This window comes from Sus scrofa, chromosome 4 (assembly GCF_000003025.6).
Source record: "Sus scrofa isolate TJ Tabasco breed Duroc chromosome 4, Sscrofa11.1, whole genome shotgun sequence".
In the NCBI taxonomy this organism is placed as follows: domain Eukaryota; kingdom Metazoa; phylum Chordata; class Mammalia; order Artiodactyla; family Suidae; genus Sus; species Sus scrofa.
This window is the reverse complement of record NC_010446.5, coordinates 43,785,338-43,798,507: the sequence shown is the minus strand read 5'-3', so window position 1 is coordinate 43,798,507 and position 13,170 is coordinate 43,785,338. Positions and strand designations below refer to the sequence as shown.

At 31.8% G+C, this 13,170-nt stretch overlaps 1 protein-coding gene across 10 annotated transcripts in view; it reads right to left on the bottom strand.

The window, feature by feature from the left end:
- The window catches only part of TRIQK (triple QxxK/R motif containing), an 89,270-nt gene continuing 77,499 nt past the window's right edge, over positions 1,400-13,170 (bottom strand). For 9 of the 10 annotated variants that reach the window (XR_002343223.1, XM_021089120.1, XM_021089115.1 and 6 more), the window contains 2 exons: positions 12,319-12,404; positions 1,400-7,232 (listed from right to left, as the gene is read on the bottom strand). Coding sequence is in view for 8 of the 10 variants with exons in the window: in XM_021089120.1 (XP_020944779.1) it covers positions 7,119-7,232; positions 12,319-12,404 (200 nt within the window). In the remaining 2 variants the exon portion in view is untranslated. The remainder of the gene's footprint in view (positions 7,233-12,318; positions 12,405-13,170) is intronic. The other variant, XR_002343224.1, reaches the window with a different exon arrangement.

The following is a 13,170-nucleotide window of genomic DNA, read 5'->3' as shown; positions in this document are numbered from 1 at the left end:
TTCTATTTCCAGATTAGAAGAAAATTTATATTTGTACAATACTGAATGATCTCATTCAGGGAAACGGTCACTTTTTTATTAAAGCTTTATTATGTTACACTGTAAAGTTCTTTATTCCAGTGAAGACTGTTCATATTTCTTGCTTTTTTAATAGGTAATTCAGAGTTTTGATTACAGTTGTAAAATACATTTTTATGTTATCATACTTGGCTAATTGTTGTAGTTATTGTAAATTTAGATAACGCTATTGATTTTCGGTTATTTTTCTAAAAGAGCTTGTTATATAAATCTCATTCAAGGAGTTCCCAGTGTGGCTTACTGTGGTTAAGGACCCAATGTAGTCTCCATGAGGATGTGGATTCAATCTCTGGCCTCACTCGGTGGGTTAAGGATCCAGCTTTGCCACAAGCTGTGCAGAAGGTCACAGAAGGAGCTGGGATCTGGTGGTTCCATGGCTGTGGTGCAGGCTGCAGCTGCAGCTCAGATTTAACTTCTAGCCTGGGAATTTCCATATGCTGCAAGTGTGGCCATAAAAAGAAAAAAAATCTTACTTGATATTTTCTTAGTTTTCTAGTCAATCATAGAATATGCAAATATTAGATTTTCTCCCCATATTTAGTACTCATTCTATTATTTTAAAAATCTGTACTGGCTATCACTTTCAGAATAACTTAACATAATATAAAACTTTCACGGTTTAATAATATAAAGAATAATAATGAATTCTCATTTCATTACTGAAAAGAGTGAGGACTGCAATGGATTGAATCACATCCCATATATAAAATCTATGCTTTTATAACGATAATAAAAGAAACAACAGGAACAGCAATACCACATCTTCATTGGTCACAGTGAGAAAGTACTAACCCATTACTTTGAAATTTGGATTTCAAGTATTTACTCTTCCTTTCTTGTTATGTGCTATTTAAGCCAACCAAATATAGTTGATGAAATTATTTTTAATAATTCCACTCAATATATGCTAAAGAAATGATAGAAAATCACCACTTTGCAATGTCTAATGAGATAATGAATCCCAGGAAACAATTATGAATAGATGCTAAAAGCCTTAGGTAAAATGTTGATATGAAATCTTATTTTGGAGGGAATTGGGTTACAAGCACATAAACCGACTGACATGTTTCAGTATCACCATCAGTGAGACAACCAGATATCATGTGTCTCATTAAGTGTTATGAAATACTCTTGCCTTGAAAACAAACAAATGAGAACAGCAAGAAGGTCTGGATCTAATCTAACTTAAAACCTAACTCCTAGCTTACAGAAAATAGGAAAAAATAGAGGAATAAAGTGAATAACAAAATGAAAAAGCCAAGCCTAGAATGCTGAATACCCCATATGATAAAGAACTTGGTTTCTTTAATAATCAATAGCATGAAGGAAAAAGAGGTTTATTACAGAACACAGTTGACCCCTGAACAATATAAGTTTAAACTGCATGGGTCCAGTTATATATGGGGATATTTTTCAATAGTAAATACTACAGGTTCTACACAATCTGTGGTTGGTTGAATCTGCAAATGTAGAGAAACCATGAATCTCTGGAAGGCTGACAATAAGTGGCACACAGATTAACCTCTGCATTGTTCAAAGGTCAATTGTAAAAAAAAAAATTAAGAGACATGTAACCAAATACAGTACAGATCTTGATTATAAACCTATTTTAAATAGACATTTTGAAGACAAGGACATTTGAGTACTGTGTGGGTATTAATTTATAATAAGAGATAACTCTTTAATTCCATTAGCTGTAATAGTACTCTTTAGTAATGCAGAAAAAAAAAAAAACCCTAACAAATAACAAACACACCAAAATTCTTGTCAGGGATGCATACTGAGATTTTTATAGGTAAAACATCAGCATTTTTGAGTTTTGCTTTAAAATACCTCAGGTTACAGAAATGGGTGAAGTATATAAAAGAGTGGCAAAATATTGGCACTTGTTGAAACTAGGTGAAGGGTAGATTGAGGTTCATTGTACTATTCTTTCCAGTTGTATGCAATGCGTGTGGTTACTAATGTATAAGAAAGCAAGCCAGTGAGAGGAAGAGATAGTAGAAAAAAAGGTGAGGATCAATGATGATTCTAAGAGTAGGTAGAGGCAGTTAATATAGGTAAGCACATACTTAAAGTACAAGTAAAGTTCATACAAACAGGGAACGTGCAAGAGTTTTGAGAATTTAGAAATGAGGTAATAGGAGAGATGGTAAAGAGTGAGAGAAGCGAGCAAGCACACTCAAATAAGATGCCTACAAGGGCACTTGCCATCTAGATCATAGATGTTTAGGAACTAGCAGAATAATATGTTTTTATGTCTGGGTTATTTCTCTTTGGTGCACCAACTTCTCCCACACTGCTGTTTTATCTAAAGCATCCTAATGAGGTCTGAGACTATGACCTCCACCTCATGGTCATTATAGCAAGAGCTATATTTGGCCATGTTTATTTATAAAACATTCTTTACCAAAAACTGCTGCAATTTAAGAGACTTTAAAAAATGTCTTTAACCTCACTTTATAAATAGCAAAACAGGAAAAAAAAATCTCTGAATTGTGTGATGTACAGAGAAGGCAATCCACTGAAGACCTGCCTTGTCACATTCAATAGAGCAACTGCAGAAGCAATTTGTTACAAGCAGATGGATAGTTGAACACTGAAAAGGATGATAAACTAGAACAAAATTAGATATTGAAATCAATTTCTTTTAGGCTTACGATGAAACTTCAGATTTACACAAACAATTGTATTTGAAGAAGTCAGAAAAAAAATGCCATACCAAGATGGGTGCCCGTGAAAACAGAACTTTACACATGCTATAGCCTTTATAGCCGCCATGTACTTGGTTGGTCCAAATATTTATAGTTCATTGTTATGACTGCCAAAACTGGCAACCACAAGGATTGTTGTCTCAATTAGGACAGTAAACAGATTGTCTCTTTTTTTAATGAAAAAATCTAAAATGTAATACTTCACAGTTTAACATGTTTATTCATCTAAACGAGCTAAAAAATAATGGTGCGACATCTGTTCGAGAGGCATTGGTACCTCAAATTTTGGCTGCCTCCCCACCAATTTGGTTGTTGTTTTAAAAAATGAAGAATAGGAGGGGGTACTGTCATCAAAAAAAAATCTTCTGGCATGTAAAGTATCTTATTTTTCTTGAAATAAGTATCTCATGTCTGTTGCTAGGGATAAAAAAAATGTTTAACAAGGAGGCACAATGCTGAATACGACAGCAGTTCAATTGTTTTAAATGCATTTACTGACCCACTATGGATATTTCCACAGTAGTACAGTTCTTTAAATGACTCTCCAAATTCCCGCTATACTTTTCTGTGGAGTTAAAACCTATACAAAAGAGTAAAGCATTTCTGTAGGCACTGCATTCATCTGTTACAGTTTTGTTTTTGTTTTGTTTTTTTTTTTAACTGTGAGTTGCACTGATTTTAAATATGGTGTCAATGGAACAAAATCTAGCAAATATTCTATCCATGCTGCACTGGAGGAATTCTAATAAAAGAAGGCAGTGCCGCTAAGGGGAGAGTGTAAGAATTTCCCCAGAGAAGACCCAGGTAAGTACAAAGAAACCTAATTGTTCATAAAGAGCAAAAAAAAAAAAATCTTAGTCTCCGGCTCAACAACCTTATGTTATGAATAAGTACATTAAATTTTAAAATTTAAGTTTCATTTCCAGAAGTTTATTTCTGAAGCTTATCTAAAGCATAACTTGATCTACTGAATTATCAATGACTATATCATTTTAGAATCTGGAAAATAAAGCACTTTAGTGTTCATTATATAAGCACTATAATGAAACTTAGTTTTAGTTTCAATGGGAGTGAAGATGTAGACTAAGTTGAATTTAAAACAGAGTAAGATTTTTAATAATACTAAGAGCAAAACAGTATATTTGATTTCCTCAAAAAGAGCAATGTTTCTGTTCTAAAGCAAATTTAACACTAGTTGTCTTGATCTCAAAGAGAACCACAATGAAATCTATCTATGTCTCAATACAACCAGACCATAAATACTAAATGCTGAATTAATCAATATTGTGATTTTTTAAGTTTTATTTATTAAATGCAAACAATTTTTGATCATCTACTACATGCAAAAACTATGCCAGACTCTGAGAGAACTAAAAGGCATTAATTAAAATTTTAACATGCATTTATTAAACATGTACAGATCACTACACTACAGGAATTACAGAAATGAATAGTCTCAGGAGCTTGCAAGCATAGGTTGGGGTGGGAATATTTCTCCTACCTTTATGAAAATTGAAAATATTAGAAAATCTTCAAGTATTTAGCCCCTTAAAATATCAACAAACCTCATACTGGCACTAAGACAGGGTTTTAGCACATTTGTTCTAAAAGAAATTATAGATGAGGTTTTATTTTTATAACATCTCCACTCAAATGAATTTATATATTCTTTATTTTTCATGCAGGATAAAACCAGCAACGCTTCAGGCTTCATTCACAGTGTTTCATAGGCTCTATGTTAAGTCCAGCTGCATTAGTTGAAATTTATTCTGCAGAGAGTATGTTAACATTCTAACATATGATAAATTCTAACATACTGAAAGGTCATTATAATTTTTCTGTTTTTGTCTTCCGAATTACTCTGAGAAGTGAATTATTGCAGGGAGAAAACCCATGCCCAAAATTTGTCTGGTGCCAGTCTCAGATTTATGCCAAATACCACGCAGTATTCAAAAGTGTAGTCCTCTGAAACTGTAGGCCGGATATCACCTCCTCGTCTTCAAAGTTTCAATCCAGACTTCAACCTGGGATTTCTCTACAGAGGATTGGCTGCTTCCCAGTTAATGTGAGTTTGAAAAATTTGCATTTCATGAAAACAGTGTTCTGTAAATATACATTGTTTCACTTTACCTTCTATTTATTAATATCAGAGTTCAGCTTTTAGGATTTACCATCAATCAATCAATCATATAAACGTATTAGCCATAGGCTCGGAGTATTGATAAAACTAAGTAGTCAAACTTGCTTAATAATTATACTATGCTTAGGCAAACATTCATTACTATCAGAAATAACATTTTTTTTTCTCCAAAAGAATACCTCAAGGGAGGAACAGGATAGTAAAGTTTTTTTTTTTTTTTTTTTTTTTTTCTTCCCAGAGTAATGAATTTTCGACATTTCCAAGAGTATAATCATCTATTTTAAATACTGTAAATCCTGTTATATCTCACTTGGATAGGTATCTAAAAAACAATTATTACATTCCCTTGCATTTAAATTACCACTGAAATTGGAAATAATCTTTATTTAATATAACTGTATTTAACACCAGATGGGAGGGGAAATAACTAAATGAAAATTGTTCACGTAAATGTGATAGGAGTGGGGAAAGCAGTATTTCTTGACATGTGGCCTGTCACTCAGGAAAGAAAAGACCCATCATATCCAAAATGCCAGCTTGGATATTCCCTTGCCACCCACTTCACGAACAGACATACCACATGGCATTAAATGCTGCAACCTTTCCTAAAAATGCCACTTGGATTGGTCCACTGTGGTGAGTGTGTAGGAACTCTTGGTCTGTCTCTTAAGTTTGCAATTTTTTAGGGGAAGAATCCAGTAAGTAGCACTAGCTAAATTTTGCCCTCAGATATTTGGCATAAATGATCTGTGAGGATACTGGAACTTTTGGCTGTTTTCACACTGATGAAATAAATTATGCTACCTGAAAAAATTCTACAGAACATAGAGCTACACAGCCACATTCAATTATTTGCAAAAGTACTTATCAAAACTTTCTTCTGTTGGTGAGTATGGAAACAATCTTAACATTTTATTTACTATTTGTAATTATAATGTATTAACCATAAAACACTATATGCACGTTTCAAAATATTCATTTTCTGTACAGATTTAAATAAGATAGTAACTGTCAACCCTGCTGTGGACACATATTTTTCCATTTTCTAAGCTTATGTATTCATGCATTGTAAAAATATTTAAAAATTCCATTACTGGTAGAAAATATTGACTACATTGTTCTTTATACTCCAACAAATGTAAAACACCATGAAAAGTTATATAAACAGAAAACTACATATATGAGTAATATAAGACATCTATTTTCTTCTATCACTTACTGTTCACGAAAGAGTTCTAATTGACTTAATTCTCCAGAGACAAAATATAATTTTATAAAACAAGTTTGTATTGTTCAGATATAAGAGACAACCCAAGAAAATGATTCTGAGTAGGTTGGACTTCTGCTATTACTGTTGTGTGAAAAAGACTGCACAAGTAGACGACAGATTGTTACATAGCTTCCTAACAAGAGGGGCAAACTGATACTGCAAGCAGCCAGAACGACATAATTAAAATAGAATTCCAAGTTTATATTAATATAGTAATAAGTTAATTAAAATCAAGATCAACTGAACTTTCTATTTACACCAGTTCAGACAGCCCAAGAGGAAAGAAACTCTATTTTAGAGACATATGTGACTCTTTGAGCTTCTGTCATCCAGGTGCCATTTCTGATGGAGCACATGTGCACTGAACAGTTGGCAAAGGAGGAAAAAGATTACTGTAGATGTATGTGCAGATAGTTTCTCTAATGATATAAAATACGTCTGGAAGGAAAGCAGGGCTTCTTTGTAAAATGAAAAATTTCCCATGACTTTCCTTTCCTTCTTAGGCTCTGAATGTGACTAGAGAATGTTTCTGTAAATGAGGATATATACTTTTACTTATGATGTATATGGAACAAAAATAGATTTAAAATCTCTTATGGAGTTATACACATAAATTGGCTAAGACATTCAAAGAATTTAGGATCTGTTTTCCATTTTATCTAAATGCACCGTGAAAAGGTTACCTGTCAAAGTAGAAAGATTTATAAAAGTATCCGGTAGCATACATTACACTACATTGCTAGGTAAAGTTCTTTTCTTGATATCCTATGCAACTATCTAAAAAGATATTTTCTGCAAACTGAAAATACCAGCAGAAAGAATTCAAGATGTTGCTGTCTCAGTACTTCAGAAAGTATTGGTCCCAAGAGGTGCTTTTATAAAATTATTTCCTTCTCATGCATTCATTGCTGCTTAACTAATCTTCATCTGGTTCCAGATCAGGGTCAGCATCTGCAGACAGTCTGAGATAAAAGAAAGCATAGAAAGCCAGTAGGAGGGCCAATATAGCCGCAAGTACAAGGCCAACTTCCTGCAGAAGAAAAGCAGATTTGAAATTCATGAAATGAGATTGATTAATGTTATCAGATTCATGAGATAAACAAACTCACAGTCTAGAATGAATAATCACATTCTTTTTAATACTTTCATTAAGCAAAGAAACTTACTTTATACTTGACCATAACCATTATAATGGCAAGTACACTGGCGGGTGATTCATATCTATTATTACCTTTATTTAATTTCCTTGTATTTTTCTAATAGTTAAATTAACATTTATAGGTTTAATATATATTTTCATAGTTTGGACATCAAAATGTTGGATGCAAGCGATGTAGTTCAATGTAGTTTGTGCCTACACAGTTTATATTTCTCTGTTTGAGTATGTTTAACTTTATTTCTTATTTATTATTAATTACAGCATCTGGACACAGTTCAAAGAAAAAAATCACTCTTTTTCTAGTGGGAAGAAACTACATAACCAGTTAGTAGATTATGTCTCTGTAAACATCTTTATTAAATATTCTTTTGTCAAAACTCTTGTTTTTAAATTCTAAATTCTATTGTTTACAATATGGCAGAACAAAACAGAGTACTCTTAGATCATGAAGTGTGATACAGTATTAATTATCACAGCTATGAAGGATGGTCCAGGATACTTCATTTGGTGATTTGATGTGGATTACACTAATCAATCATGTTGAAGTAATAGCCACATATAGATGGAAAAAATTACATTATATTTCAAAAACTTTTTATATACATACATACAATGAAGGAACTTCCTCAATATTAACGTATCATTTTGCTAAACAGAAAAAAGAATAGTGCCAGTACAGTTTCCTAACAGGCCTAAATATTCCTTTCTAATTCTCACTTTTATAGCACACCTCTTCCTGATGTGATTTTATGGAGAAGCAATTTATTTGCATTTACACAAGGGTAGTTGACATTTCATAAGAATGCAAAATTAATAATTCAACATATGCTACCTAATAAACTTTAAAAAATTAAAATGAATTTGGTTTATAATCAACATGTAATTTTTGCCCAAATGTTGAAAGTAAAAATGGACAGTACATATGTATTTTTAGCTTTATAATTTCATTTTTTAGATTTCCAAACTATGAAAATAAATATTAATAAGAACCATGGGGTTGAAATGCTTAGTGTCATCTATTTTTGTAAGATCTGATTTCTCAATCTACTATATCAATATAATGTCAAATTAAAGTGAATTTTTCTCTGTTGCAGTTGAAACACTTTGGCATCTCAAAAGGGCATGGCAGCATCAGACAGGTTTCATTTATTTTCTTGTATCCACAGCTGTGCTCCCAGACCCATCTGGTTACACAGCTACTAATTTTAAGAGGATGTAATAAACAAGTGACACACAACTGCAAACTCCATCTGTTCTGTATAGTGGACAACAAAACTATTCAACAGCAGTCACCATTCACATCTTAACATAAGAATAAAGTTTTTACTCTTGAGGGAGGCTATGATTCTCATCTCATTGATAATCACCTCTAATTGCTGCTTTTCAACTCCTCTTATCCTTCCAAACAATTCTGTATCATCTTCAGAATATTCAGAGGCATGAAAAAGGGGTTTAAGGATAGGAAGCAGAGAGCATTCATAGAATATGACATCAGAGGATCCATTAATTCAATTAAGTCTAATCAATATACTGTGGTGTGGGGTTGGGACCTAAGAAGGTACAGCAAATCATTTTTTTTCAAAATGTCCCTATTCTGTTAAGGAGAAGAGTATTGTAAAGGCTGCATGTTTGGGGGTAAATTTTAAAAATAATTCAGGATGGCGGTCATACTAATCATAACTTAGAGACCTACAGGTATTTACGACTCTCCCTGTCCTTGGCCATTTTTAGTTTCGGATGAGAAATAACAAAAAGAACAAAAATAATGCTTCCAGCTGGCTCATCCCAAGGGGTTGTCAGCAGGATCTGGTTGACATCTGAATATTTTATCTTTTGTAACAGATAAATCAAATTTTTGATCGTTATCTTTTATTATAAATTATACTTTTTAAATAAAAACAAACTAATTAACAAATACAGATTATCTTTTTCCTTCTAAATACTAAGAAATACGAGCATTTACACTCTAAAAATTGTTTTAGTGATGTTGCAATTCTTGAAAAATAATCTTCGAATTGAACAGCAACCAAATAGCAAGTATTAGTTGTGCAAATATTTTTTAGGTGGTACTGATTTCATTACTGGGTCATAAATGTTTATATTGGTAAGAGACAGGAAATAAAAACAGCTTCTCAATAGAAATTCATTCTACATTTGAAGCAATCATATTCATGTCTTATTCTGAATCATTACTGTTCCCTGAAATCATTTTCTATCACTAAACATACAGTTATAAAAACGTGCTAGAAGCCCCTGAGGGTAAAAGCCCTGTTGTATGATTTTTTTATAACTCATGATTTCTCAGTCAGTACTGTTGATTTTATATGGTAATGAAATCTGGAAGTGATTTCTTGTATAAATTCCTCCAAGACAACTATGTCTTATCTGTCATTTTATAACATTGTAAAACTCACAGCAATTTCTAAATAAATAACGGAGGACTAAGTCAGATTTATATAATCTATGTACAAGGTATATTAAAACTATGTAATGCCTTGAAAACTTTCAGCAATAATGTCCATAATACTATCTTCATAGCAAAACTAAGAACATTTAGTAATACGTAATATACTCATATGATGCAGACTTAGCTGAAGTAGGAGGTCTTCAGGCCAATAACAAGCATCCAGGGAAAGTCTTATGTATGTAAACCAATAATAGCTAACTCAAAGAAATATTTTCTCAATTAGCAAACAAGTCATAAAGGACTTTATATGCTAGGTTCAATGTTAAATGTTTTTGTTGTATTATTTCACTCTCCTGACCATACTGTGAGGTAAGTGGCATAAAATCCATTTTATAAATGTGCCAGCTTAGACTCAGGTAGATCATGGTAACAGTAAGAGGAAAGAGGTATGTCATTTTAGGCCTATTTCTTTTGTGTTCTGTTTTATTATTGCTGTTATTTTTCTATTATATGCAGCTGTTCAGATTTTCTACAGATTTAAATTATTTTAAGAGCAGAGCTATGATTCTGAAAAATAAGTAGTGAAGTGATAAAATATTATAACATTATGGTCATCCTGTATTAACTAGATAAGAGTCAAATGTAGTTGATGTTCATTAGTTCTTTGTTGCTTCTCTGACATTATCAATATGGGTAAAATCACTCACTGGGGAAATTAAATAGAATTAAATGGCAATTGCTGAAAGAAACTTTGTTATTTAAAATATACTATGCTAAAATGACAAGGCAATCAAAGTTTGACAGGGCAAACTAATTAGTATGCCAGATTTGAAATGTAAAACACTTACTTGGTTCTAACTCTAAAAAGTTTCATATCATTTTAATGGGCTCTTCACATAAAATTTAAGCAAGGTAAACAATGTTAAGATTTTTGTTTTTCATGGGTTTACAAATCAAAATGATATGATCAATTATTAAAAAGGAGCTATGTTTTGCTGGCAGAAACTTTTTGGCACATACTTTAAATTGTAAATGAAATCTAAGAAAGATATTTTTCTCATAAAAGAGAAACCAATTCTACACTGTTTTTAAAAAGACATTAGATAATTGCAATGTAAGGTAGACTTATACTAGGAATATAATTATTTCCACAACTGAAAACAATAGCAAAAATTAAAAGAGCAAATGAAAAAGAGGATGCATACAAGAAAGTGGTATATAACAATAAATGCATGGCTGCATTATTTTTCAAATTCTAATTTATATAGCTGCTCATTCTATTGTGCCACAAGTGGAGTGTGCTACCTAAATATTTTTCTAACAAAACCATACAAAACAAAAACAAAGCATTGTATTGTGAAAGATAAAAGTAAGTGACACACTGCTTTCCTGGAAGATGACAGACAATGCTCTCATTACAAGAGACAATCATCAGGTAACTAATTGCAAAATGAAAAACTAAGCCTTGGTTTTAGAAAGTTCGTGTCATGGAAATAATTTTGAAGATGAATGAAATTTCATATGAAATTAGAAGAAAACTTCAAAAGATTAATCATCTCTCTTTTAAACAAAAAGGCAATTCGCTTTTTTTTTTTCATTAAAATCTGACACACAGCATTAACTGAGGAGATTGTGTTATGAAAACATACCGCATCACACGGCAAAGCTTGATCAAAATCAGCAATCAAGAGTAAAAAGAAGGCAGTGTTTCGTGATCATAATAGCAAATTCTGGAAGACAACCAAATATATCATCTGGCAGTTCAACAGCTGTTACAGCTTGGTAGTAATACCTTGGCATTTGCTATAAGCTATAACTTAGAAAAATTGATTTTTCATCTGCCAGATAAAAACCAAAATCTCCTTTTAACATTTTAATATTTAAATAAAATATACATACTAGTCGCTTTAATTTTACTCATTTGACAGTATAGCCATCAAATTAATTTTTCTATTTATAGTTTAATTTGGCTCTAAATACTTGGCAAAGAGTTGACATGGGTAATAATGGAAATGTAGTTTTGCTGAACTTCTTGTGCTGACACATTGGATTAATATCTGCTAACAACGTTCTCAGTTGCTTTTATCCCTCTTAAGCAGTCAAAACACTGGTTTACTAAAAGAACAAATTTGGGAGCATCATTAGAATTTCATCATAGAGCATACTGACAACAAAAATAATAAATGAGTAAAATTACATAATTAATGATCTAAGTGTATACAATTATAATGAGAACTTAACCATAAAATAAAACTTATTGCAAGTGAGAGAAGCTTTTGATCCAGGCCACAAACAGAGAAAAAAATATATTGCAACTTTAAGTGTAACTGGTTCTCTGAAATGACAATGGGTCTTATTCTAAGACCTGATAAAATCTGAGGATGGGAAAGTTGTCTGTCATTAAGGTAATCGTATATAAAAAACCTTTAATTCTGGCACTTAGATTTTAAATTATCATAGAACATTTAAAATTCAACTTTTATGCAATCCAGTTTTAGAAAATGAAATGGCATGCATATATCAAATTTTAAATTTATTAAATGCAGGTACCTTTATGCCTATTGCTGTTTTCTTTGCTTCTGCTTTTAATTTGGTTGCTCGTAAAATAGGTTTGGTTTTTTTATAATCCTGTTTACCTAGAAAGACATAATTTTAGACAATGAGCTATAACTCAAGTTTAACAGCCATCTGAAATGTCAAAGGGCCTTTAAATAGAGTAAAACTGGGACACAAAGTTGAAAAGTACTTCCCAGCTATGGAAATCATAAATTTGTCACCCTAAGGTCAACTTTTCATCCTCTCTTACCTTTTCAGGAAGAAGATTTGACAGACATCTTGATTTGCTGTCAGTGAATACCAAAAAAAGATAAAGATATTCTTTTAGAGAATAAGACGTTTAAAGTAAAGAGTAAATCTTTAGAAGCATTTGGAAACAAATGAGGAATTAAAGGAATATACATAAAATCCCATTAAGTAGGTAAAGTTAACTTGGTCTTCATAATTGAAGAATGACAGTTCACTAGAAATGTATTTTATTATGGATATATTATATATTCAATAATCAATTTGAGAAATATCTTTAAGTTTTCTCTAAGAAACTAAAGAAAGATCTGTAAATAATTAACTTTCAGCTGCTGAATTCATTAGAAAAAATATTTAACTTTGGTTTGCCCTCAATAGAGGACTGAATAAATATGGCTAGATAAATGATGTAGGATAGCTATATCTAGATATTAGTTTCAATCTTCTCTGCAACACTTAACAACCAAAACCGAACAAAACTGAGTTAGTGTCACCAAATTTGCATTTTTGTGTGGTACCATCTAGTAAGCCCACTAATGAGTGAAAAAAGAGCTATTACACAGCCTGTGAGGAAAACTGATTTAACAATAACAACAACAA